Here is a 27,253-nt window from a genome sequence, read left to right as displayed (position 1 = left end):
TGGCGGGAAGGACGGCGCCCGGGCGCGGCGCAGGGGGGGTGGGGGTGGGGGCGGGCGGGCGCGCGGGGAGGAGGGGCGCGCGCAGGGGGCGGGGGCGGGCGCGCAGGGGGCGGGGGCGGGCGCGCGGGGAGGAGGGGGGCGCGCAGGGGGCGGGGGCGGGCGCGCAGGGGGCGGGGGCGGGCGCGCGGGGAGGAGGGGGGCGCGCAGGGGGCGGGGCGGGGCGGGCGCACGGCGGGGGCGGGGACCGAGGAAGCCCCGCCCCTCCGCCCGCCCCGCCCGCCCCCGCGCCGAGCGGGACCCGCGCCTCCCGGCCGCGCTGAGGTCACAGGGAGGCGGCCCGCGCCGAGCCGAGCGCCTGCCCGGAGCCGAGCGCCTGCCCCGAGTCCAGCGCCTGCCCCGAGCCGAGCCGAGCCGAGCCCCGCGGGCGGCGGACACGCGCGCGGCCGCGGCGGGCCCGGCATGGAGGCGGAGTGCCGGGTGCTCTCCATCCAGAGCCACGTCGTCCGCGGCTACGTGGGCAACCGGGCGGCCACGTTCCCGCTGCAGGTAGGCGCCGCCGGACCCCGAGCCCCCGACCTTGGCCCGGCCGCCCGGCCCGCGTCCTCCGCCGAGCGTCAGGCCCCGCGGGAGCCGTGGCGCAGTGGCCGCCCGCGCCCCCGCCGGCTGCGGCTCCGGGGGGACGGGGCGGGGGGGGCGGCCTCCTGACCCTGCCCCGGGCGGGGGCGCGGGACGCGGGGAGGGCGGGGGCTGGCCGCGCACCCGCCGGGGACGCCGAGCCGGCCGCGGTGGGTCCCACCTCCGGGGACTCTTCCGGGACGTGGTCCGGGGCGGCGGGCGGGGCTGCGAAGGCCTCCGGGCAGGTGTCGGCGCCGCGGAGACCCGGACGCAGAACCGGGCCCCTGCCCTTGGGCTTCCGAAGCCGCTTCTCAAATGTTGTAGAGCCTCGACTTCCTGCTGGGCTTACTCCCGCCGCTCGGGCTTGTCCTTGGGGGGTCTCCCAGGCCAGGAGCCCACTGCTTCGTGCTGCAGCCCCAAGGGTGGGTGGCCTGGCGAGGGGCAGGAGGAGGCCTGGATGCCGTGGGGTTTCATGCCAGCCCAGAGGCAGTACCAGGGTAGGGGCACGCCCCTGCCTGTTTGCCCAGCAGGAGTGCTGGGTGGTCACAGCAAGGTCGTGGCTCTCCTGGACTGCCCGCCTTGGCCTCTTGTCCCTGGGCCGCAACCCCAGGGCAAGAAGCAAGTGTGGCTGGGCCCCTGCGTGCCCCTCAGTCCTTGGAGAAGGGGGAGCTCTGCTTCTGGGTGGATGGTGTGGACACACTCCCTGGGGTGGTCCTGTGCTTGGGACAAAGGTGCAGGGTCTGTGCAGCAGCCCCCCCCCCCCCCCCGAAAGGCAGGACCAGGAAGGGCTCTTGAGAACAGCGTCAGCCTGCTGTCCCTGTCAGAGGAGCAGTCCTCTCTCTTCTTGGCCAAGGAGTCGTGGGAGCTGCCCTTGGCAGAGGTGTACGGGGCCCCTGCTGGCTTCCCTGTGTCCTGTGCCCAGTCCCTCTTCACTGTCCAGCCACATACACTCCCTTGTTTCTCCCTGCACCGGGCAAACCGTTCCCCTCCTCGGCTCACCTGGGCAGGCCTGTGTTCTAAACTTCCACAGCGAGGCGCCTCTTAGGGTCAGAGCTGCGGTTCTTACCTGGGGTTTCTCTCCTGCCCGGCATCCTCGCCCGTGTGCCGGGGCCGTGGGGCATAGGCTGGGGCGAGCGTGGTGGTCCTGTTACCTCCTTCCCACCTGTCGGGGGGCTGGAGGGGCTCTGCTTCTGAGATGACCCATCCCAGCACTTCCTTCTAGGGTGGTGAGGCCCAGGAGGCGTATGGCTGGGGTCTCCGAAGGCAGGAGGCGCTCTTCCACTCTGAGCTCAGTTGCTTCATCTGTAGAATGGGCATGATGCCTGCTCCTGGGTGGTTTTAGGGCCCGAAGAGTTGGGGCATGTGAACATCCCTTGGAGGTGCTGGCTACTGAATGAGGTGGGCCAGCGTGCCCGGGGCGCATGCAGGAGGACCGGACAGGGTTGGCACAGAAGTTTGCCTGCGCCATCTCCTGGAGGCCGCGACCTCTACCAGGAGGGGATGTGGGTTGGCTTTTCAGTTCTTACCTGTGTGTGTCTTTTGCCCTAATTTCCTCCTCTTCCTGCTAATTACCGAAATAAGATACAGTATTGGGAGATGGAGAGGGCTGAGGAGGGGGACGCCAGGGGTGGTGGTCCTCCAAACATGCTCCCCGCTGAGCTGGACCCCAGACAGGGCAGTGTCCGTGTGTTCGGGCGGCTCAAGCTGTAGCGTCTGTGGCCTCAGTTCTGGAGGTTTCAGCACGGCTGCCTCCCCCGAGCGGCGTCTGCATGTGGATGGTGGGGTCACCTGGTTCCTCTGTGCGCGTCTGTCTCCTCACCTGGGGACGTGGGTCAGAGTGCACTGCCGCGACCCTGATGACCCCGTTCTGCTTTAAGTACCGCTTTAAAGATTCTGTCTCCAGACACAGTTACCTTCTGAATTGCTGAAGACCAGGGTTTCAGCATAGGAATTTGGGGAACACGTTCGGCCCATAAAAAGAACAATTTCCAGAAGTTTCTTAGTTCACTGCACGCACACTGCGATTTCCTGTCAGCCTGCAAGTGCTTGCTTTGGCCTGTGTTCCTTAGCTCTGGGAGGATCAAACCCTTAACGCTGCGGGTGTTTTGCTACCCCCCCGCACCCCCCCCCCCAGTCTGGTTACCGCTGGAGCAGAGCCAAGTAGGGAGAGGGTGGGGATGGCCACCGACTGACCTCAGAGTAGCCTCAGCACAGGACGGGCTGGGCTGGACAGGGCCTGGGATAGGCTTGGGGCTCCCCGCACTTGCACTTTCCAGCAGGGGGTCGGGGGGGAAGCATCCCTGAGCACCCGGAGTTGTGCTCAGTGGGGGGTACATTCTCAGGGTCATCGATCCGTAGAGCTAGACAAAGGCATGCTTGTGCACGCAGCTGAGTGTGGGAAGAGAACTTAGGAGGGGCAGCAGAAGCCGGGCTCTGGAGAAGCCCCTGTGGGGACTGGCCTGCTGTCCCTTTGTCTCCGGATCTCAGGCTCAGGGACTGGGTACCGCGGGCCGAGCCTTTCCCACCCTAACCCTAACCCTAACCCCAAAGCACACCGCTCGCCACCTCAGGCACGGCCCGTGAGCAGCCACCCTCCCTGGGCAGAGAAAGGGGTCAGACCAAAGAGAGAGGAGCAGAAGCTTGACCCTGGTTTTGAGTTTGGCTTTTGGGCTGAGTCCAAAGTATGTTCTAGAGACCAGCAACAGAGAAATGAAATGAGAGGGTCGGGCGGGTGATGCCATGTTTGCAGAGTGAGGACAGGAAGGGCGGGCTCGTGGCCCGCATGGCCCTGGCGGTGGAGAGACAGCTGACAAGTCTAGGGCTTGGGGGACGCCTCTCTGTGCATGGCTCGGCCTTCCTGCTGCTCCGGCCTTTGATCCTGGGGCCCGGAGAGAGCGGGGGGGGGGGGGGGGATGGGGGACGGGAGATGAAGCGAGCCTCTGGCACCAGAGGCCAGTGGGACGGCCTCCTCTCGGGAATTGGACACCGGAAGCTCCCCCGAGCCGGGAGGTGCCGTCCCTCTGAGCCGGCTGCCTGTGTGTCAGCGGCACCCCCCGGGGAGAGGGGAGCGCCCAGAACCCCCCAGGTAGCCACACCACCTGCTCCTGGGCTATAGCGGTGAGGGTACAGCAGACTGCGGGGCTTGGGGTCGTGTCAGTGTCCTGGGGCCACTCTCTCCAGCGCTGCAGATGGCGGCATTAAAACCACAGAGATTCTCTCACCCTGCTGGGGGCCAGAAGCTGAAGTCCTGGTGGTGGCGGGACGGCACGCCTGCGGAGGGCTCCGGGGACTCCGGGGGCTCCGGGGGAGGGGCCTTCCGTGCCTTGGTCGGGGATGACCTCTGTGCTGGGGTGGCGATGTCGCTGCGGGCTCACAGCGGAGAGGCGCAGCCTTGGAGCGTCCCCTCCAGTAGCTCAGAGTATCTGATGTGGGCCTTCGCCTCATGCCCATTGAATCCCGTGTCTGGGTTTTCGTGACGGTGTGGGGACAGCGTTTCACCTTCAGGAGCCTCCATGTGACCTTGCTGAGAGGCAGATCTTTCCATTCTTTTCCCAAGCATCCCGAGGCTAGAAGGGCCTTCTGCAACAGAACCGCACTTGGAAGATTCCGGAAGAAGGTCATCCTTAAAAAGACGGGGTTTTCGCCCTGACGTTGTTCCCGGTGATGCGCGGAGTGGCCAGCGGTGCCAGACCGCTGACATGAGGGAGCGCAGCAGCCTCCTGCCCGGCATGGACATCCACTTCCTCGGAGGCGGCGTGCTGGGTCTGGAGCAGGTCCAGGCATGTTCTGGAATGTTTCCTCGTGCCCCAGGACACAGAGCCCTGCTTGCTTCACACCCTGCCTCCTGTGGTGATTCCCGTTTCCCAGCCTCCGCAGGTCCCGGCTGATCGGAATGTGTGTGTGTCGGCAGCCTGTGAGTCACTTTGCGGTTCCTCCAGGAAGGTCCAGAATTGCTCAATTTCTTGATCCCCTAACCGGCTTCTCGGTTTGGGACTGAGGTTTCTGTTCCCCCTCTTTGTTTGTCATGGAGGAAGCCAGAACGCAATTGGTCCCATTTTCTGATCTTTTCCTCACCGTGTCTGTGTGCATGTGTGCGTGTGCCCACATGTGATGAGTGTGTGGGCGTGTGTGCGCGTGTGTGTGATGAGTAGTGGGTGTGCGTGTGTGCTGTGCTCCGAGTGGGGCTCTGGCTTCTGTTTGAGTGACCGGGCCTCATGGGGTCTGGGGTAGCGCGGTCCACGCCGTCTGGGCAGGGTGGATACGTCCGTGCACAGGAGCTTACATGACGCAGGGGCCGTGGGCTTTGTGGCTCGTGGGCTTGGTCGTCCCCGGGGTACGCTGATGTGGGACGCCGACCTAGAACCAGCCGGTTGTGAGCACACAGCGGTGTGGACAAGTGACACCGAGGAACAAAACCAGTGACGGGGTTTCAGGAAGCAAGGAGGCAGCCCCATATAGCATCCGTGGCTGGCCAGGGGGGCAGTGCCTCTCCTGCTGCCCTCCCAGAGCAGCTGCCCTATTCCCCGTCCCGACCCAGGGTGCTGCTGGGAACTCAGGGTGAGGCCCCCCCACCTGGGGATTTGTAGCGCAGCCCGGCCCCCAGCAGAAGCCAACTGCTGGCGCAGGGACGGTGTGCAGGGCCTGGCAGGGGGCCGTGGTCCTGGCCGTGAGCGCTGGGAGCCCGGAAATCGGGGCGCGGGGTGTGCTGGGAGCAGGGCAGGGGTCTCGGGGGTCCAGGGCTGTGATGGCCGAGGCGGAGGGGTGCACGCACATGGGCAGGGATGGCCACGGGACTGAGGACCGGCTGCAGGGCGGTTTCCAGCAGGAGCCCCTGTCGGAGGACAGTGGACCAGGGTCGAGCCGAACTGCCAGGCCGAGTAGTCCCAGGGTGTGGGCTGGGCCCGGGCTCTCAGTCCCAAGGCCGACCCCGACGGGGGCCAGTGTTCACGTGACACTCTGGCCTCCCTTCTTTCCTATTTCTGACTTCCTGCAGCAGCGGCAACAGATCTTGCAAAACAAGCCGTAGAGAGGATTCTTGAAGACAATGACCCCCTCCCGCAGAGGGACCGGGGTGGTCTGGGCAGGGTGGGGGAGCCGCGCTGGAATTTTCCAGAGCCTCCCGTCTTCCGCGGCTGGGAGTGCTCCGCACCCCCGCCCACGAGCTGCTGCGTTAATGACCGTGTCTTGTTGGCTGTCAGCAGAGTGGGTTGAAGCTGCAGCACAGAGGGGGCTCCGGCCGCGGAGAGCGTGCGTCACCCGCCCAGGGCCCCCCCGATGTGCAGCCGCCCTCAGAAAGGGCCCCGGCTCTGCATCTGGGCACAACGTGGCCCCTGTGCGGGTCAGGACGTGGGGCTTGGTGTCCTGCCGGCATCCCAGCTGTCCTTGCTCACTGCTGGTGGCTGCACGGCCGCGATGGAGCATCTGAAAGCCCCCCTCCCCCGAGGAGTCACTGCAGATGTCCCGCCCTCCCACCCCTGCACATGGAGAGCTCACTGGAGGCATGGGAGGGGGGAGCCCCTCGGCCTTCTCTAAGCAGGACATGGGCTGCTTCCATGCACACGGCCGCACCCCCAGCCTCCGGCAGGTGGAGGGGCCCTTCTGCGGGTGCCCAGCCCTGGCACCTCTCCAGAAATGCCTCCAGTTGGGGCTGGCCGAGAACCTCAGTGGCTTGCTTGAGCCTGAGATGCTTGCCACCGCAGCGTGGCCGTGGTTCTGTGGTCCAGGAGCCGCCAGCTTTCTGCAGCTGCGTGATGAGGGAGTGGGCTTTGTTGTGGGGTCTGCTTGGCCGAGGCCCCCGGGGTTTTTCTGAGATGGGAGCGGGTTTGCTGGTGGAGCCCAGGCCGTGGGCTTTGGCCACACCAGCCGTCGTCCCGAGGCACACGGGATGGTGGACACGGGAAGGCCAGGGCTTCTGGCCTCCCATGGGGGCTGGTGTCCACCAGCTGGGCAGTGCTGGGAGGAGGGGACTCTGGGGGGGCGGGGGTCCCTCTCCTGTGGCCAGGCTTTCTCTTTCTCTTTCTCAAAGGGTCTTTTGCATCTTTTGATTGCGTGCTGCTGGTGTGCTGGTAGAGGTTATAAAAAGTGAGGGGTGGCGGCTGGTTCCAGTGCGTGTGCCCGTTGCCGTGGTGACCACACACTGTCTGTGTGGGTGGAAGAGGTGTGGCCGCTGTGGCCTCCCTTATGTGGGATCCTGCCCTAGTCCAGCCGCCAGGCCAGGGAGTGGCGCTCGTGGTGAGAGGCGGTGAAGTCATAGGGAGGGCTGAGGTTGGGCGGGTGTTACATTCGTTACTCATGTAACTCCTGTGGGTTCTGTCACTCCGGCCTTTGCAACAGTCCCACACCAGACGGCCTCGCACAGCTGCTCTGCTCAGCACCTGCCCCGAGGCGGCTGGCGCTGGGACCTCTCACCCCTCTGCCCTTCTGCCCGTCCACCTGGACACCTGCTTCTGCCTCGCGCCTGCAGGGAGGGTGACCTTACCTGGGTGACCTCGCTGGGGCCACAGACCCCCGTCCGAGGTGCCACCTGCACTCACATGCACCTGTGCTGGGTGTCCCCAGGGGCCGTGGGCTCTCAGGCCCACTTTGGAACCATGTGACTTGCACAGAACACGCACACAGGCAGGGCTGTCCCGGAGCAGTGGGGGGTTGGTCCTGTCCCTCCGCAGAGCCCATGGGGCACAAGGGACTCCTCCCACCAAACAAGACTCACGTGAAGTTTGTCCAGGGCAGGAATTTGGGTGTGGGCCGCACACAGAGCAGGTGGGGAGCGTGGCCAGGGGGTGGGGGGACCCAGGGGCTCCCAGGGTGTCCAGACACGGCCCGGACTCCTGGACCAAGTATCGACCCGTATCTGGCTCCGCAGGGGCTGCAGGAGAGGTGGCAGGTGCAGTGAGGTCCAGCCCCGGAGTGGGGACCTGAGTGAGAGGATTTACTAGGTGTTACCCGGGGACCACTGTCCCCCGCTGTCCTGACCTCACGACCCGGGGACCGCTGTCCCCCGCTGTCCTGACCTCACGACCCGGGGACCGCTGTCCCCCGCTGTCCTGACCTCACGGTCACCGCTTCCCTTTCACAGACGGCTTCCATGGGGGCCCATTTCCGCTAACTCTGGAAACCCGCAGAGGATGTTTCCTGGAAAAACCACTGGCACTCGTGCAGGCCGCTTGTCTGAGCCTCATTGAGCTGCACGAGCTTGTGGGAAGCATAGGGTGCCCCTCGCTTTCGGCCGCGCCGGCTTCCACCCAGTATCCAAGGGCCGCCTGCTCTCAGAAAGTGCGGGAAACCTGCCTTCCGAGCGCGGCCACACCTGCCACCTTCCCTAAGCAGCTGCGCGGCTAGCCAAGAGGGGCGCCGGCCTCCAGGAGCATGTGGGGACGGGCTCTGCATGGGTGCACGCCCCCTGGACTGTCCTTGCTCCGTGGTCGGTCCGTGCCTGCGCAGTGGCATACCTGCAGTGGTACATGCCCTGGGCACAGCATGTGCACTGAGTAAGAAGCCGTGTCTGGTGCTGCTCTTGACGTGGAAAAGCAGGCCCTGGTGCTGCTCTTGACGTGGAAAAGCGTGAAGTAGGGACTTCATTCTCCCATCGTGTTTTGGCTTCAGGGGATTCATTATCTGCACAGCCGGCAGCAGTGAGCGGGTAGTTGGCAGGTTCTCGGGATTTGTGTCGTGGCCAGTTCAGAGCTGTGTCTGTCGCCATGATGAGAATTCTGTGGGATCTGAAGCCGCGCCGGCAGGCCGGGAGGCTGCTTGTCGAGCGGGCACTCTGGCCAAGGGCCAGTGTCAACTGTGGAGTTTCACGGGGCCTCTGGGTCATATTTTCTTTCTTCGAGTTCTGGTAACACCTGCTCAAATGCTTACATATTTCAGAGAGGCGCGGTAGACCCAGGTCACAGGTGTGTGGCTCGGTGGGCGAGCACAGGGGGAGCTTGACCGTGGATCCTTCCCGGGCAGCGGGAGTGGGAGCAGCACCCAGACGTCCCCTCGCCCCCGCGGCTGCCCGAGGCCGCTCCAGAGCACCAGAGCAGTGCAGCCGGTCTCTGGAGGTTCGGGGGAGGCCTGGAGGCGGGCGGGCGGTGTTGGGTGAGTAGGGGAAGAGGCCGGGAAGTCCCTGGTGTGCAGGAGAGAGAGGGGACGGCCAGAGACCGGCCACCCGCAGCCCGTGGTGTCTCCTCTCCGTGTGTCTCCCCAGACCCTCCCGTCTGTCTCCTCCATCTGTGCGCCCTCCCGCTGTGTCCTCCGCCGCCGCATCCCACGGGACGCCGACCCCCCCCATGCGGCCCTCTGCGGGAGCTGAGGTCCCCGTGGAGTATCTGTGCGTCTCCAGATTTGTGGAAATCTCTCACCCACTGGGTCCCCCGTCCTGTCCTTGTGGACCAGTGTCATAAAAGGCTCCTTTGTTCTTGTTTTTCTGGGGTTGGAGAGGGAGAAAATCCAAAGGTCAGCGGGCCCGTGAACCCGATGAACCCGCGCACTCAGTTCACGGGGGTGTTAACGTTCCCAGGCCGCCTTCCCGGGGGTTACCTCCGCCCCCACCATCAGCCGCTGGGGTCAGAGGGCTTGGATGGCACACATTCCCTCAGGGTGGCTGCCTTGGCCCTTCTCTTGGTGCCTCCCCGGGGTCCCTCTGCCTGTGTGTGGCTTGTGTGGTCGGGGACTCCGGCAGTCTATGGGCGCCCTCGGCCCTAAACGTGAACTGAGACCCAGCCAGGGTGGGAGGGGGCAGGGGGGGTGCTGCACTGGGTTCTGGAGGGCTGGGGGCCGGCTTGGCGGAGGAGCCCTGGGGCCGCAGGGGGGTGGGTGTGGTGTAGCCGGGAGCACTGCTGGGGGGGAGCAGGATCCTTCCAGGCTGACAGGCCCCGCCCCTCCGTGGCCTGGTGCAGGCAGGTACGGCCGCTGGCTCAGGCGTTGTGCCACCCCCGAGGGAGCTGTGCGCAGGGACAGAGAGGGTCGAGGAAGGCTGTGCTTCCCCAGGAAAGGGTGATACAGAGACTTGGAGAGGTCACGTTGTTGGCCCGGGCAGGACCCGGCGGGGGTGACGGGAAGCAGGCAGAGACGGGGAGACAGGTGCCGCTGCTGGGTAAGAGACGGGGAGACAGGTGCCGCTGCTGGGTAAGCGCGTGCCTCTGGGTTTCCGGGCAAGACGCTTGTGCCACACTCGTCCCCGCGGAGGGGGGCGTGGTATTCCTGCTCTGGCCCGGTGAGGTCCGTCCCTGTCCCGGCTGTGGGCCCTCCCACAGTGCTGGCGCCAGGGCCCTGGCCCGCTCTGAACAGAAGCAGAATCTGAATTAAACAGCTTGTCCTGACGTGGGGTCACGTGGCTCCAAGGTCAGGGCTGGCTGTGAGCCTGTTTGGGCATGAAGTGGCCCCCAGACAGGTTGTGGTTGGAGCCCGAGTGTGAGCCTGACACCCCCTCCCCGCCGCATCATTCACACCGGGGTGGGGGAAGAAGGAAGACCCGAGCGAGGCTCCCCGTGCCGATGGACCCGGGGCCCCACCCCAGGTCCCGCTGGGGGCCTGCCTGGTTCCCACGGGTCTGGAGGTCACGGCCGGGCCCTGGTGCGCTACTCACGCTCGTTAGGCTTCGGTTCCGTCCTGGGTGTCGGGGCCTCACCTCGGGGCTTTACCCTCACCGCGAGCCCCAGAGGCCTTTGTGCCGCACCGGGCAAGACTTCCTCAGGAGCTGGCTCTGCGGAGGGACGAGGAGGGACGCAGGGCTGCCCCGAGAGCGGTCGGGGTCCGTGCAGCAGGGCCCTGGGCCGGGGTCTTCAGCAGCGATGCCAGCCACGGTCAGCCAGAAGGTCAGGCGCAGGAGGTCACGGGGCCGGCATAGGACATGACGGCCGAGGGCTGGGCCGAGCCATGTCCCGACACCCACCCGCTCTGATGGCTGTGGGCTGTGGGAAGGGCCCCACAGAGGACAGTGTGGCTCATGCCTGCGTCTTGTTCCCTGAGCGAGTCCGTGCCTGCCTGTTGCATGCGCAGAAACGGGAAGCGTGAGCCCCAGGGAAGATCGCCCTGGCCTGGCCGCTTCGCCAGCCCCACAGTGGCTTGGGGAGGCATCTAGGCCGTTTTGGACGTAACCTTTCTTCCCCTTGGTTGAAGAAGGAGCTTTTGCTTTGTACAAACTTCCTTTCTCACTCCGTGGCACCTGGAGCCTGTGTGCGGTCACCTGCCCCCTGTGCCATGGGCACGCGGCCGGCCCCTGGCCCCGAGGTGCCCCCTCGCAGCGGGTGGCCCTGCCCGTGAGAGCTGGGCTCCTGGGGACGGAGCAGCCAGCTGTGCTGTGCAGTGGGGAGCCCTGGGCACTGCCCCCCGAGAGGCGCGGTGACCTCAAATCCACATCCCTGAAACAAAGAGGACCTCACAGCCCTCTTGCCGCGTCTGGAGACGGACGCCACGCTGTCGCGCACTTTTCGGGCATTTTTACTTTGCAGGATTTCCAGAGACTGAGCGCTCCAAGTGGTGGTGCCCCGCGTACTCCTGGCCACGGCCCCTCGCCAACACACATGGCCCCCAAGTCCACGTATTGAACCCAGCTCCAGGGAGCCTCCTGCCTGCCCCCAGCACCCTGGCTCTCTCACAGCCGGTCCTTTTTTGTCTTGTAGGTTTTGGGATTCGAGGTTGATGCGCTGAACTCCGTCCAATTTTCCAACCACACAGGTAAGGCGCTGTTCGCCTGAGAGTCACCGAAAGCGGGGAGAGGGGGATACAGGAAAGGGCCATGAGAAATCTGGGGACCCCACCCCTCGCCTGACGGTCAGGAGCTGGAGTGGGGGGGCCACCCAGCACATGCGGGGTGCAGGGGGCTGGGGTGTAGCCTGGCCTTGGGTGCAGGTGCCGCATTTGAGTCTTGGCCTGGCTGCTTGAAGCTGAGTGCCCCAGGGCAGGTTGGGGGAGCCTCCTGGCACCCCGGTCTCCTCTGTGAGATGGAGACCTGTTCTAGCTGCGGGGCCGAGCCCTCTTCTGGGTGCCACCGCGGGCCCTGAGCAGGACCCCATGTATGCACGTGCCCCTGGGGGGTGTGGAGCGGATCCAGATTTTCTCTGTTTGAAATCAGCACCTTGGGAACTCGTGTGGTGCCACCTGTCTGAGCGCAGGGGGCACAGCGACTCCTGTGCACAGAGGCTTTGAAACAGAACTGCTAACTCAAGGACACGTGAGGGACACCGCCCTCGGAGAGGCCCCGGGTCGTGGGGACAAGGTTCCTGAGCCCGTTCCCCCATCGGCTGACCCCATGGCCCCAGGGGCCACCTGCCGTGTGACCCCACGGTGCCTTAGAGGCGGGGGCGTGAGGCCACTGCTCTCCTGGAAACATCCCAGCATCGCCCCTCCTGCAGTGACTCTGAACCCAGATGGAACCCGCAGCAAGAACCTTCTAGATTCAGGCTGGCAGAGTGCCTACCGGTATGCGGGTGGGTGCCTCGGCCCAGCCCACACGCAGGAAAGATGGGCTGTGCCGCTCCTGGTGCAGTTTCTCGCAGAAGGGACAGGGTGCCGTGAGCTGTGGACGGAGGGGAAGATGTTTGGGACTCAGAAGAAAGTTCTCGCAGAAAGCCCTTCCCTAACTCGCTTTGCCGCGCATTCCGAGTGCTGTGAAATGACTTCCCCGGGTCCCACAGGCTCTCCTGGCTGTTTAACCACCTGCCTTTCTGTCTAAAGGAGCCAGACTGGCTGAGCCACTCGGTGCTGGAATTAAATTCGTTGCTGAACATCGCACTGCACCATAATTAGCCTCAGTTCGGTAGAAGCCAAGACTCCGCCGCTTCTGCCCAGATCCCCGGGTGCGGGAGGGGTTTCTGGGGCCTTCGGTAGCGCGCTGCCTCATGGGCTCCCAGAACCTCCTCGGGGCTGGACTGACCATCACGAGGGGCCTCTGCCCCGCCCAAGAAGGGGGGTTAAAGACAGACCCCGAGTGCGTGGACCCGCAGGTGCAGGGGCTTGTGGCAGGGCCCCCACTCCGGCCTCCAGGTGCTGGGCAGACCCGCCTGGTGAGGGGACCTGTCGGGCAGCTCCGGGGCAGCAGGGACCCGAGGCACCCCAGCTTGGACTCGACAGGGTGGCCTCTGCAGCTGGATCCCAAGTCCCAGGGGTTCAGCCCGAGGCTTTGGACCCGGAAATATTTCGGGTCCTTTGTTCCCCTCCCCTTCTCTCTCTTTGTTAAAAGACGATGAAGGGGTGTGTGCAAAGTCGGGGGCGGGGCAGCAGGCGAGGAGAGAGGATCTTGTTTTTTTTTTTTAAGATTTTATTTATTTATTCGACAGAGATCACAAGCAGGCAGAGAGGCAGGCAGAGAGAGGGGGGGAAGCAGGCTCGCCGCTGAGCAGAGAGCCCGATGCGGGGACTCGATCCCAGGACCCTGAGATCAGGACCCGAGCGGAAGGCAGAGGCTCAACCCACAGAGCATCCAGGCGCTCCTTATTTTTTTGAAGATTTTACGTATGCATGTGAGGGAGAGCACGAGCAGGGGAGGGCAGAGCGAGTGACAAGCAGACTCCCTGCTGCGCACAGAGCCCAGCCCGGAGTCCGAGCTCCCAACCCAGACCATGACCTGAGCTGAAATCAAGAGTTGGATTCTCAACTGACCGAACCCCCTGGGTGCTCCCAGTTTACCTTTTTATTTAAATTTTTAAAAATTTTTTTAAAGAAGATTTTATTAATTTGAGAGTGAGCAGAGGCAGAGGGAGGAAGAGAATCCCAAGCAGACCCCCCACTGAGCACAGAGCCCAACGCGGGACTCGATCTCGCGACCTTGAGATCATGATCTGAGCCGCAACCACGACCACAACCATGCTTCACCTACCACACCCCTCAGGCTCCCCGTTGCCTCTCTGTAAGGAGAACCGAGGCACTCCCGGCGAGCAGGTACTGTGTCCCGGGGGAGTCACCGCACCACCCATCCCCGTCCACAAGTGTCCTAGCTCAGCACCGCGCTGCTCCCGCTGTCCGGCGGGCCTCGCTGTGGTGCCCTCTCCACCGTCAGTCCTACTGTGCACTCGGTGCTCGGCTCGCCCCGTGCATGACCGGCCGGGACATCACCCCGTGCCGTCAGCTCCCTGCTCAACAAGCAGGTCTGTGGCTCACACATGGGGCCCCAGAGAGCTCCTGGTCACTGCCGAGGCCTGTGAACACGGCCGCCCACACTGCTTGTGTCCCAGGGTCGGGCCGGTGGAGAGGCGCTGCCAGCGGCTCTGTCCCCACGTATGCCGCAAGCTGCCACCGGCCCACTCTCCCAGGCACAAACCCCAGTGTTTGTAAACAGCCTCTTTCTTAGCATATTTCTGTGCCGTCAAGCGGGTTCACGTGGTGAAGCGTGGCACTGCAGGTTGCCCGCACACCCACAGGGGAGGCGTCTTCCCTGCCCCGCTGGAACCCGCAGCACAGCAACTCCCCAACCTCCCCCTGGCCCTCCTCCTGGGCGCTGGACTGCTCACCTCCATCTGCGGCTCTGAAGGTTCCAGAGAAACGATCACATGACAGCCGACCTTGAGTGGCGTCTTCCGCTGAGCTGCATGTCTTCCAGGCTCGCCCTCGTGGCCGTGTGTGCCTGTGCATCACTCCTGTGCGTGGCTGGTGACAGTCCATCCCGGTGCGGGCGGACCGCACTTGCCTCCTGTGTCCGTTTGTTGATGGGCATGGGTTTACGGGGCACGGCTCTTCCCAGTGGTGCTCCCGGGGGCGCCGGGGTTTCCATCAGTGAAGCGTCTGCCTTCAGCTCAGGTGGTTATCTTGAGGTCCTGGGGTCCAGCCCTGCACTGGGCTCCCTGTTCAGCGGGGAGCCTGCTTCTCTGCCTCTGCCCCTCCCCCTGCTTGTGTGCTCGCTTTCTGTCAAATACATAAAATCTTAAAAAAAAAGAAAAGAACTGGCCATGGCTTGAGGCCAGGGAAGCTTGGTCCTGGGTGAGCAGGTTTTGGGGAGTAGGGCTGGCACGGGGGTGAGTAACCAGGCTTGGCCCCTTCGGTGCCCTCACCCCGTGAAAGCAGCCGGAGACCGCGTGTAAGGGATGGGGCTCGGAGGCCCGGCAGAACTGGAGGTTTACAAACACACACTGAAAGCGGAGTTTCACGGAATTCTCACAAGTCTAAATTATTTTTTCTCCCCCAACCACGTGAAAGCACAAAAACTCACTCAGCCTGGAGGCCAGATGGGGCTCCTGGGGCCTGCTTTGGTGGCTCCTCCTCTGGGTCCAGGTTTCTCACGTTTGCTGTGGGTAAGGATCAGCCGGGGCCTTCCTAAACCGAGTGCCAGCCTCCCCGCAAACACGGGCTCACTGAATCTGCATTTCAGATGGCACACACTGCGCCCCCCCCGCAAGGCTGCTGGTGCTGCCAGTCTCAGAGACCCCACTGGGGGGAGAGAGGGTGATGTGCTCTGGAGGAGGGAGGCTTTGGGAGCTCAAGGGTTGGAGGGACATTCCTAGGGGTTAAGGATAGCCACAGTATGCTGGGGGCCCCCCGAGACCACCCCCAGACCTGGCAGTTTGCTAGGGGACCTCCCGGGACTCAGTAAAAGGGCTGAATGTCGCCCTGTCCCCACAGGCTACGCACACTGGAAGGGTCAAGTGCTGAACTCTGATGAGCTCCACGAGCTCTACGAGGGTCTGCAGCTGAACGGCGTGAACAAGTATGACTACGTGCTCACGGGTGAGTCCCCGGCCCGCCGTCCCGGTGACTGCCGGTCCCACCCACAGCAGGACCGCAGGGTGTTGGGGAGGGCGGGGTGCAGACGCCAGGTCTGTCGCGTCCTGCCCCCCAGCCCCGCATTGGTTCCTTAGTCAAGTTTACAGTGAAGGACCTGTTTCCATTTACCGGCGTCATTAGGCGTGACGTGCTTATTCTCGAACTCGGGAAACGCGACGGGGGCGTGTTCCTGTCCACCTCTCACTCTTGGCCTGTTCCATTCATGTAGCCCTTGGCTTTTCTTCGGGGAAATACCCGGTGTCCCCTTAGGGACCGCAGACGTTGGGACACTTGTTGGTCTGAGCCCCGCTTGCCGTTCCGTGAAGCAGAACGGTTTTGAGGGTGCTCTGTTGCCTCGGTCCCGGGCGGTTGACGTGACCCTTCTGTTCTGCGTGGCCCGGGTTTCCCTCCCAAAGGTTACACGAGGGACAAGTCTTTCCTGGCCTCGGTGGTGGACATTGTGCGGGAGCTGAAGAAGCAGAACTCCAAGCTGGTGTACGGTACGTGCTGGGCCGGCACCTCCTCTAACCCGCGGGTCGCACCTGCGGCCCTTGGACGGGGGCTCGGCCTCCCTCCTGGCGCCCCTCCTTTCCTGTCCACCTCCCCTGGCCTGTAAGCTCGGAACATGCTGGGTGTGCAGGGGCGCGTGCCTTCAGGGCTCTGGAAAGGGTTCAGAACGTCTTCGTCTGTGTGGGGACAGTTGTGGGAAGTGGGTGACAGACGGGCGCTAATCTGTCCGCGCGTGAGGGCTGGAGGGGCCGGACGTGGTTGGGGTGCATGTAGCCACTGTCAGGCCTAGAGAGGACAGCAGAGGGTATGGGTGTCCCGGTGGGTCTGTCTCGTGAGGGTGGACATGGGGCGAGGCTGAGGCACATGCCAGCCGGCCAGTCCCTAGCCCCAGGCCGCCACACAAGCTCCTAGGGTGTCCGCCAACCAGAGGCCTCTGCTGCAAGGGACGTGGACGATCTGGGCCGCTCTCCCGCCCTGGCATTCAGACAAGCACAGCCCAGGCTCTGCAGGGTCCTGCCATGTGTGGGACACCTCCTGTATCTGGGAGGGCATCCAGTGCCCTGACATGGGGGCCTGTCCAGGGGAGCAGGAGCCGGGTTTGGGGGGCCCACACCGTGCGACACCTGGGTCGTCTTGTCAGTTCCGTCACGGAGACGGGGCCTTCCCGGCATGCGGGTGCAGACAAGTGGGGTGCTGCTCCACGTCCCGTCTCAGAAAAGGCACAGTGAGGGTCAGACAAACCCGAGCACACCGTCTGGGACGACCAAACACACGGTGCCCGGTGACAGGGCGAGCGAAGGAAGGAGGCCGTGCGCTCCAGGCTGTCGGCTGCATACGTGAAATTGCACACGGAAGGGAACGTGAGGGCCCTCATCGTCCGGGTAAGCTGTTCTGCTGACGGATGCCCTCTGTGTCTCCACAGTGTGCGACCCGGTGATGGGCGACGAATGGAACGGCCAAGGCTCCATGGTTAGTCCTTGCACGCCTGGGAGCCCACACCCAGGGCCCTGCACGCGGCCGTGTCGTCCTGCCCGGAAGCAAGGGTGGGCGGACGGGGTTTCCCGTGAAGGACTAGAGAGCAGATCTCTGCGGCCCTACGTCCCCGCCGTGTGAGAAAGCCGCTGGCCTCCGGCAGGCTCAGCTGGGGGCGTGTACGGCCCTTGATCTCAGGGTCGTGAGTTCGAGCCCCATGTTGGGTGTAGAGATGACTTAAAAGTAAAATTTTCAAGAAAAAGCCACATTTTGCAAAGGAACAGACACGGCCATCTCCCAGCAGAAGTTCACATGTGGACACTGGCATTTGAATTTCCTATAACTTCCATGTGTCATACGTGTTCTTAGTACTACTTTTTATACCTTCCCCCAACCGTGTGACAGCAGACCAGCCGTGGCTTCCGACCCTCAGTGTCATGTAGAGCGGTGGCGGGGGGTAGGGGCGGGGGTGCCATCCAGGGAGGAAGGCGGATTCCCGCCTGTGGCCCCCGAGACACCTGCGCTGGGAGGGGCGGCAGGGGTCAGCCCGTTGTGCACCCCTGTCGTGGCCCCCACCAGGACCGGGGGCTCCTCTGCAAACACGCTCTGGTTCTGCTCCCTCCTGGGTGCATCAGCCTGTGTGCCTTGTCGCCCGCCCCTTCAGTACGTGCCCGAGGACCTCCTTCCGGTTTACAAGGAGAAGGTCGTGCCGCTCGCAGACATCATAACCCCCAACCAGTTCGAGGCTGAGTGAGTAACCCGGAGCCACTGAGGCTTTCACACCGCCCCGTGGGGCTGGCCGGGCCGGCCGCCAAGCCTCCCTCACTCCTCGGACGGCCCGGCCTCAGAGCGGAGCAGAGATCTGGCCAGGGCAGGGGGATGGGCCGATCACCCCCCGGGGCGCCGCAGCCCAATGGGAGTGGGCGGTCACTTCACCGCATGTCCTGGGATCGTGCTGACCCCAGCCGAGTTCCTGAGCAGCAGGAGAGGGGAGGAGCTGAGGGCCCGTGGGGGTGACACAGGCCCCGGGCGGAGACCCCCCCTCGCCAGCCAATGAAGGGGACCCGCCCGGGTGCTCGGAAGCCCACGTCCCAGTCTCGGGGTGGGATTAAAGGAGCTGGTTGGGCCCTCGCGGTAGGTAGCGAGCTTCCGACCGTCTCTCGGATCGTGGAGCTGATGAAGAGCCAGTCTGGGGGGCAACGAGCGGGGTCTGGTGCCGTGGGGTGTCTGCGTGCGCTCGTTGGTGCCACAGTGCGGCTTGGTGGGTTCCCCCGTCTGTGAGGCTGCCTTTGAAGGAGTGGGGGGTGGGGGCTCGGGGGCTGGGGTGCGCGACCTGGCCCACCGGTCCCTGTGAGGGCGCTGTGTCAATCATCTGCCCTTTGCAGTCCGCGTTTTGACTTTCCGTGGATGTCGGTCACAGTCACGGGCCTCTGAGGGGCCTGTGCAGCTGTCCCTTGCTGGGTTAAGTTTTACTCTCCGCGGGTCCTTGGCCACGTCGCCACAGCGGCCGGGTCTGTGATGGCCAGCAGGCGCGAGCTGCTGCAGGGCGGGAGGCGTTTCCCAGCCCCGCAGCTGTGGGGGTATTTCCGGCAGGACCCAGAGAAGCAGGGTGTCACCTGTGCCCACCTGTTCGCAGGTTACTGAGTGGCAGAAAGATTCACAGTCAGGAAGAAGCCTTGTCGGTAAGACCTCCCGAGGCTGGCTCGGGACGGGGCACGGGCATGGTGGGGAGGGGACAGCCGAGTGCCCTGGGGACGAGAGCGATGGGCACCCTGGGGGCCCGCGGGGGCTGCGGCCCTTGTGTTGGGCACGGCAGTTGCAGTGTGGGTCTGGGCCTGGGCGACCCCGTGGCTGGCTCTGCTCAAGGGGGTCCTGCAGGGGTCCTGGGGCGGCCCAAATAGAGCCACAGACACAGGGGCCGAGATCAGTCACTCTCTCTAGGGTCCTGGGAGATCAGGGCGATGGCGGGCGCTCTGGGTGTGATTGTGGGGGGGGGCGTGTCCTCTGTCTCGATGGCACTGTCCCCACCAAAGATGCCGCACACTGCAGCCAGTCCCATGCCCGCAGCCTCGTGCTCGGCTGCGTCCACGCCGATGCAGTTTGCAGAGCAGGAGACTGGGACCTGCCAAGGCCAAGGCCAGGGGTCCGCACATCTGTCCTGGAGAGACAGTGTGGTGCACGGCTGTCCCAGCATCTCCTGTGGGCTCGCTGTGCACCCTGAGCCGGGACCTGTGTGCTTCGGCGGGGTTGGCAGAGGCCAGCAGGAGGGTGCGCGTGGCCGGACATGGGGCGTCCGTGTGTGCACATGCGTGCGGCGCGGTCATGTCTGAGTGCACGGGGGTCTGTGTGTGCACCGGGAGACTCCTCACACGGTGTTGGCGTGCACATCCGGGACCCGCTGACACGGGGGTGGGGGGCACATCTGGGACCTGCAACAGAGCCCAGCCCGCCCGGGTCTCCAGTGACCTGTAGCAGGTGGGCGTCCCTGCGGCTCAGCCATGCTGCCCCTGCCCCCGGGGGACGAGCCCCCTTTCCTGAGATGAGCGTGACCTGCCGGTTCACCCACTGGGTGTTTCATCCCGAGACCTGTGCTGACGCGCCCCTGTGCCCTGGCAGGTCATGGACGAGTTGCACGCCATGGGCCCGGACACGGTGGTCATCACCAGCTCCAACCTGCCGTCCCCGAGGGGCAGTGACTACCTGATCGCGCTGGGGAGCCAGAGGATTCGTGAGTCCTGGGGGGGCCTGTGGGGCCTCATGGGTTCCTCACTGATCGTGCGAATGCGCCTGGGTTTGGGTTCCCTGCGGCTCACTCTCGCCGTCGCAGAGAGCACACGGCCTCCTCGCCGCTCCCTCCGTGTCTGTGGGAGGGCGTACCCCTGCGCCCCCACACACCCTCGTTTCAGTAAGTTCACGTCCCCGTGGCCGTAGACACCCTCCTTGCTCCCTGGCCGTGGGCTCCGCCCGTGTCCCATCGCAGGAGCCGCGCTCCCCCCCGCGCCCGCCATGCTGCTGGGGGTTCCAGTAACCACCACCTTCCTTGGGACAGGGCGTCTGCCCCAGTGAGCCCCTGAGAGGGGATGCTGGCAGGCAAGGAGTGGGCAGGGGGAACGGCCAGTTCCCAGACCCGAGGGGCTGGTCCTCTGCTGACCCAAGGTCTGCGAGCCCATGGGCCGCTCTTTCCTCCAGGGAACCCCGACGGCTCCGTGGTGACAGAGCGCATCCGCATGGAGATGCACAAGGTCGACGCGGTCTTTGTGGGCACCGGGGACCTCTTTGCCGCCATGCTCCTGGCGTGGACACACAAACACCCCAGCAACCTCAAGGTCAGCGGCCCAGCCCCCTCCGTGCCCCCAGCAGGGATTGTCTGAGCGCTGCGGGGGCTTCGACAGCAGGACCGCGTACAGCACGCTGCAGTGCAGAGCCAGACGGGGTCCGGGGCCTGAGCCAGGCCGGGCCTGGGAGGGGTCATTGTGGCCTCAGTGAGTGTGTAACTAGGAGCCTCTCGCCCGAGAGCCGCCAGTCAGCACTCGCGCTGAAAGACCATGGCCGCAGCCACTCGATAGACCCAGAGGCTGGAAGCCCCCTGGGAGGGCCGGGGACAGGGCTGCGAAGCCAGACTTGCAAAGAGGCTCTTTCTCGCTGGGAGTTGTCTGTGTCCGTCTCGCCCCCCACTCCCCACACTGTGTGTGAACGTCCACAGGTGCGAGCGTGTAGGGGTGAAGCCGCCTGGCGCAGGCCCCGCTGGGCAGGGGGCTGGTTGCTGCTCGCCTGGTAGGACAGGGGCCCCAGTGTGCACGAGGTCGTCCCGGCTGCTGGGGCCGCGTCTGCCTACTGTGGCGCAGCGGCGGGACCCCCACCTCCGGAGTGTGCACAGGAGGGCAGCAGCGAGGGGTGCTTGAGAGAGAGGAAGCGCCTCATCTGTGTGGGGGCCACCGGACGATGGGGAAGCTTCGGGTCGGGATTTGTACTGGGCGCTGGGAGGGGCCTGTCTTCCCTGGGGGGTGCACACCCTCCCGGTCAGCCCCAGTCCTGAAATGTGGGGCTTAGGCGGAGCCCAGTCCCTCTTGCCTACAAGGCGCAGGGATGATGCTATGATGTGAAGCCCTCGCGTGCTGTGTCTGACCGGTGCCCCCGCCCACACACCCAGGGACGAGGGTGAGCGCAGACCCGCTGTTTCAGTTGGCCCCGTGGGCGGTCCATCTGGTACGCGCACCTTGGCCAGCCGGTGCTCAGTGGAGGCCTTGCTGCTGGGCCGCCTGAGGCCAAATCCAGGCTCGGCGCCACCCTGGGTCCTGGAATTGGGCAGGAGGGCGTCCACTCATGTGCCCAGCTCCCGCTAAGCCCGGAGTCTTTGACTTTGAGCTGCCAGCAAGCGATGACCTTAGCCAGCTTTGGGGGGGGGGGGCTCCTTTCCATGTGGGTTCTTCACACCTGCTTCATTCTGGAAACACAGGTATTAAGCACCTACTGCATGCCAGAAAGTATTGACAGGGCCTAAGGCTCTGCCCTTCCCCAGAGTACAGGAGCCAGAGGGAGGTAGTTCATTGGGTGCGGTGGCATTTGCCCAGCTCTCCTGCGATCTTTGTCCCAGGGATCACCCATCCCAGGGTGGGGAGCGTGTGATGGTAAAGCCGGTGCCCTGGGGACTCGGGGTGGAGACAGCGCTTGTGGACACGGAAGACCCCATCCGGGCTCGGGCATCACGGGAGTGGGGGAGCCGCGGGCTGTGTGTGTGTGTCCCACACCCCCGTTGCCCACAGGTGGCCTGTGAGAAGACCGTGTCTGCCATGCACCACGTCCTGCAGCGAACGATCAGATGTGCAAAAGGTATATGCCCTGGCCAGGCCCACAGGCGCGCAAGGCAGCCCCCGCGGAGAGCAGGGGCAGGGGGCGGGAAGGGCAGCAGCTGCGCCCTCTGGTGTTGGCGGCGGGTCACCAGGCTCCTGCCGTCACCGCGGCCTTCGCTCGGGCAGGGACCTGCCTGCGGGGTGCGAGCTCGGGATGGGAGCTCCACGGGGCGACACGGGCTGTCAGGGCTCGGGTGGGGTGTGGGGGGACATCAGGGTAGCTTCTGCTCTGTCCCTGTCACGGACGCTTTGTCCTGCAGCCCAGGCAGTGGGAGGGCTGAAGCCCAGCCCGGCGCAGCTGGAACTGAGGATGGTCCAGAGCAAAAAGGACATCGAGAACCCAGAGATCGTGGTCCAGGCCACGGTGCTGTGAGGCCCCTGAGCCGCCCCCTCCGATGCACAGCGTGTGGTGTCTCCCTTGTCCCGTGAACATGTAGCGTCTGCCTTAGAGCTGTGACTGAAGCTTGGTCTTTTTCTTTCATGAGTGTCCAGTATTCACCAGTCTTAATTGTGAAAACGTGCTGGTCGTGCTTTTCAGGAGTAAAAAAGCAATCACAGAAATCTGTAATTTGGGGAATGTCGCTCCCCATGGCTCTCCTGGCTCTGGGCGCCATGTGTCCCGACCCAAGGAGCCTAGGGCTGTGGAAGCCCAGGCTGTATGTGTCCCCGAAGAACCCTTGGGTTTTAACCATTTGCGCCTGGAAGGGTCTTGCTAAATCTCTGTGTTGTCTTTCTGACCGACCCTCTCTGCTCCCACTTCAGACGTCTTGGTTGTCCCTTCGCTGTTGGGGAGGTCACCGGGGAAGGTTGTCCCATGGGGACAGTTGAACACCAGCTGGCCCGGCACGCACGGGCACTGTGCAGTCCCGCTGGGGGGCACCGTTCCAGGACCCTGAACATTCAGGTGGCCTGCACATGTCGTGCCCATCCATGGGACCAGGGACCTGCTGGTTGACAGGACGGAGACGAGGAAAGGTCCTGTGGGTTGGGGACAGCTTGTGGGAGCACTAGCACGTTGTGTTCCCTAGTCAGTGACACGGCAGGTCGAGTATACACTGTTTGCCCCCGTTGCAGGGAACAGGTGTGTTGCACACGGGGCCAGGGCAGAGGTGGGTACAGGAGGGCTGAGGGGGACACCTGCCCCTCCCTGCTTGCCTCTGCCTCCTGGAAGCTGGGAAGCAAGAGGCGGGTCGAAGAGCCAGCTGCAGCTGTGCCCAGCCCTCACAGGGGAGGGTGTTGGACCCCAGGGAGGGACTGGGGCACAGTGCCAGAGGAGCGGCTCCCAGTAGCCGCCACGGAGGCCACAGCCTAGGCCTGGGCACCAGACTGGTTGTCCGCTGCCGGGGTGGCCTGTCTGGCCCCACTTGGCCCAGAATTTGGAGGACTCCCAGGTGTGGCTGCGAGGAGGGAGGCGTGCCCGTCCCGTACACTTGGCCCCCAAGCCCCCGTCCCTATGTGTGTGGGGGTGCAGAGGTCCTCCTCTCCTGGGAGCCCACAGCCTGCAGGATCGGGGGGTGGGGACAGATGGCAGGCCCGCCCTGGGGAGCCCCCTTGCCCACGTCCCACAGGCAGGTCCTGTCCTGCAGCCCACACCCCCCACTGCGGCAGTTCGCCGTGACCTCCAGAACCACTGCCACCCCCTCGGGGCAGTGTTCTCCACTGCGGTGAGGACGCCCCAAAACGAAAGCCGGCCTCCGTGTTCTATCCGCTTTTCTTTTTCCCTGTCCTTCACGCCCTGAGTGTCCTCACTCGCGCACCAGTGCCCAGCAGCTGTGCACGGGCTCGGTGGTTCGCGCCTCCCATGGCGGGCACAGGTCAGGGCATGTGTCCCTGTCCTGTGTCCTGGTTCTGAGGACCGGGCTCTGCTTAGCCCTGGGGTAGAGCCTGGCCGCCTGTCACTGCCAAGGAGAGCTGGGGAGACGGCCACGCCACCAGCCAGCAAAGGAAGGTTTTTTCCCCTCTTTTTTAATACCGAGAGCGAGGGTAAGCTGGGAAGCATCCTGAGTGTGTGTGTCCCTGCAGTGCCATGGCAGAAAAGCCTCCACACCGCTACGGTGGGGGCTGGAGGGGCTCGCTGCGTCTGTTCGGTGGCCTTGGGGAGCCTCCTGCAAACACTGTCCATCTGCCTGTTCACCTTTTATTTCAGAGGCTCAGCCTTTGTGTCCCCCTGACTGACTTCACCGGTACTATATGTACAAAGCCGCCTGCCCCCTCATCGGCTTTCTGGCGGGGTCCCGGGCGTGTTCCTCTGTCCCTCTGACTCTGAACCCCCGAGCACTGGGAGAGGTGGTGTCTTATGCCCTCGGCACCCAGCAGCAGGAACCGGGTGTCCGGAGAGCCTCTGCAGAGCGCGGGGCTCCTGTAGAAACGGCGTCTGGTTCCATCAGCTCCCATGGGAGACCGTCCAACCCTTCAGCTCCCAGCAAGGTGTGTGTGTGTCCCGTGCTGCCGACGAGCCCGGACGACCCTGGGCCCCGACCTCCGTGCACCCAGAGCCCCCGGTTGGCGTGCTTACGATGTCCCATCCGGAAGTGCACGTGGTCGTTAGCAGTGGTGTTTTTATACAGGTTGGGTCCAGATTAGAATTAATCTTTGTTTCTACTTTCCATAGTTTAGTAACACGCAAAGTAATAATTATATATTTTAAGATGAGAGATGTATTGGTCTTAAATCGCCTGCTTAGGACCAGATTACAGATTTCAGTAGTTTTTCAAAGCTTCTGTAGACCTTAAAGATTAATTACAAAATACCCTTTTTTTAAAAAACATTTTCAGGTCATTGCCAAGTCCTGCTGAGGTGATCGTGTTAATCTGCATTATTTTTGTAATACATGTCAGCGGTGGTAAAAATGATGCTTTGTTGTCTTTTTCTTAAACTTGTTGAAACCTGTTTTGTAAAATGTTGCCCGGCTTTACGATGGGCTGAGCGTGGTGTGCCAAAACTGCCCGGACGACTAAGCAGAGAGTGATTTCCACGTTCAGCCAGAGGCCAGAGTGCGCTGCCTGCGCCGCGATGCCCGGTCCCTGGTGCAGGTGTACTGTCCCCTCCCGTCTCTCTCATCTGGGAAGAGGAATGCTGTGTGATGGCGGTGGGGGGCCCGGCTGGGTGGGTGGGCCCTAGTGGCACTCGGTGTCTCAAGGCCACTCCCGACTCTGCGTTGCCTCCTTGCTTGACCTGATGTCCACTCCCAGCTGGAATGTGCGGCGACAGAGGTGACAGCGCCGGGCTGGGCCTTGAGCCAGCCCTCCCCTCACCCTTCCTGCCTTTGATGGGGCCGCCAGCCCGGGGCTTGGGGCCGCAGCTGCCTGCATGGGAAGCCGCGTGCGAGCGCTCTGTGCCCGCACCAGAACAGCTGGCAGTCCCTGTCGTCCTCTGTCCTGCCCGCTGGTTGCTCCGCGTCCCCGGAGCACGGCTCCCCGTGGGTGGGTCGGGGTTTGACGGGAGGCCCCCCCAGTACCTGCCTGGGCGGGAATCGGGGAAGGAAGTTGAGTGGGCAGAGGGGTCCGGGGCAGAGTGCGGGCTCTGCCTCAGGGTGGGATCCACGCGGCCCCCAGACTCTGCCCGCCGGGGGTCGCGGCCGCCAGGCTGCCGGTCCCGCCTCGTCCCGTCACCGCAGCTCGGCGCTGCCCCTCCCCTGCGGAGCCGGTGCCGCTCTGGGACGCCGGGTCCGCTGCGCCGGCCGGGAAGCCTCGCGCCTGGGTCGGGAGGGTCTGGAGGGGCGACCCTCCCCCAGGACGCCTCCTTCCCTTCGGCTGGACGCCGGCCGCCCCGGAGCACAGCGGCCGCGTGTCCGCGCACGTGTGTCCGCGCTGCGCTCGCTGGGCGGTCGGAGCGTCTGCGGCGGGAGGCGGCCCGACCCCCGCGCGTGTCCGGAGCCCGCGGACCCGACCCTGCGCCGGCAGCCTCCGCCGGCAGGGGGCGGGTGGGCGGGGCCCGGGGCCGCCTCGGCGCTTGCGCGTCTCGCCCGCCCTCTAGGGGGCGCGTCTCCCGCGGCCGGCGCCGGACTCGGCTCCCTCGGGAGGGCCGGGCTGCTCGTGCGCATGCGTCCCGGGCTCGCCGCACACGGGGCGCGGGGGCCGACCCCGGGCCGCACCGGAGCGCTGCCGGCTCCAGCCCGACGGCTTCTTCCCCGGGCGGACGGGCGGCCCCGAAGCTGCGGGGCCCGGAGCCCTGTGCGCGTCCGGCCCGGAGGCCCGGCGGCCTGAGAGCCCCGGGTGGGGGCGGGCCAGGGCCGGTGCACACCCGCCGCCGCGGCCCACTCCGGCTCGGGGCAGGGCCCGCTTCTGCGGCCCCGCGCGTCCCCCGGCCCAGCTGAGGCGCGGAGGGCGCCGGCCGCCTGGAGCCCCTGGGCTCCTGCTCCTCGGGGGACCCGGACCCCTGTACTGACCACACTGTCCCGAGCTGTGGGGCGAGGTCCCGGCTTTCGAGCCGCCGCAGGCCCTGTCTCCGCGGCCGCAGCTCGCGCGGGGACGGACAGTGCGGCCGAGGTCCGGTCCCGCGGCCGGGGAGGGAGCGGCGCTGGGCCCGGCCGCAGCCCTCGGCGGGTCCCGAAGAACAGAGGGAAGCGAAACGCGCGGCACCGCGGCCTCGTGCGCCCCAGAGTCCCGGGAGCGTCGCGCTGCCGGGCGGCGGGTGGCAGCCCTGGGACGGGCGCGGCCCTCCCGGACAGCACAGGCCGGAGGACAGCGGTGCGCGCGTGGTGTGCCGAGAGTCCCGCTCGGCCGCGACCTTTCCAAGTCAGACGTTTAGCCCGGGTTTTGGCCGATTGCAGGACTGGGTGGGCAGGAGGGCGGCGGCGCGGACTCGGAGCCTGACCGCGGCTGGCCTGGGCCTTCCGGGGCATTAGCTGGGATGGTGGCGGCGGCCGTGCGGGAGAGGGAGGGACGGTCCGTGAGGTCCAGGTGGTGGCGGGGCAGCCCCGGGGTGTCCAGCCCGCCTTCTGTGCGTGTGTGGGTGTTCATAAAGTCCCCACCGGCATTGTAAAGTCCACGTCTGCGCTGTGGACTCACGATCACCCACCAATAAATCTTTCTGGTGATGGTCCTGCCGTCCAGTGATCTCTGTTCCCCTCGGGAGCTCCCGGTTAAGTACCGGAAGCTGCTTGGCCTCGTACAGGCCACGGACTGAACAGGACCCCCCGCCCAAGAAATGGGCCTGCCGGACCTGACCCGCCAGCCGAGGCCCAGGTCCCCAGGTCCCCTCTCCCATGTGCGCTGTGCCCTGGGGGCTGGCCTGTGAGCTCTGCCGAAAGGCAGAGGTGCCGGAGAGGGTGAGGTTCCCGTTCCCCAGTCCCTCCAGGCCAGAGTCTGAGAACCGGCTTGAGCCACTGATCCCTGTCACCGCCTCTCCTGGGTCCTTCAGCCCTGCAAGGGGCAGGCGCTGGTCACACTGGCCAGGCAGGTACGGTGCTCCCGCCCTGATTCACCCACACCTTCACGAGTAAGTCCGCAGGCGGTCTCCGGGAGCACCAGGCTCCTGCCTGCCAGAGAGGCACAGGAGGGCCAGACCGGACATGGGAATCGCTTGGTGTCCGAAAAGCCTCACGCTTCACCTCAAACCTACTGCGGACTCTCCCAAGCCCCTTCACCGGCCCCCAAGGCCCTCCTAGTGGACGACTGTGTGTGGCT

The 27,253-nt window shown here is 65.0% G+C and overlaps 1 protein-coding gene and 1 long non-coding RNA gene across 2 annotated transcripts; both read left to right on the top strand.

Annotated features, from left to right (window-relative positions):
* Positions 1–252: 252 nt before the first annotated feature.
* Positions 253–24,475, top strand: PDXK (pyridoxal kinase). Its single transcript, XM_082721085.1, has 11 exons — positions 253–546; positions 11,223–11,277; positions 15,154–15,258; positions 15,711–15,794; positions 16,727–16,773; positions 17,441–17,526; positions 18,413–18,458; positions 19,393–19,504; positions 19,966–20,102; positions 21,540–21,606; positions 21,887–24,475. The coding sequence occupies exons 1-11, from the start codon at positions 460–462 to the stop codon at positions 21,997–21,999; spliced, it is 939 nt and encodes a 312-aa protein (XP_082577211.1). The 5' UTR covers positions 253–459; the 3' UTR covers positions 22,000–24,475.
* Positions 9,290–10,379, top strand: LOC309860059. Its single transcript, XR_014309127.1, has 2 exons — positions 9,290–9,681; positions 9,714–10,379. It is a non-coding gene; the product is annotated as an uncharacterized lncRNA (long non-coding RNA).
* Positions 24,476–27,253: the final 2,778 nt, after the last annotated feature.

This window comes from Mustela nivalis, assembly GCF_964662115.1.
Source record: "Mustela nivalis genome assembly, chromosome: 1".
NCBI classification, from domain to species: Eukaryota; Metazoa; Chordata; class Mammalia; order Carnivora; family Mustelidae; genus Mustela; species Mustela nivalis.
Note: the sequence above shows the minus strand (reverse complement) of the source record. Positions and strands in the feature narration are given on the sequence as shown.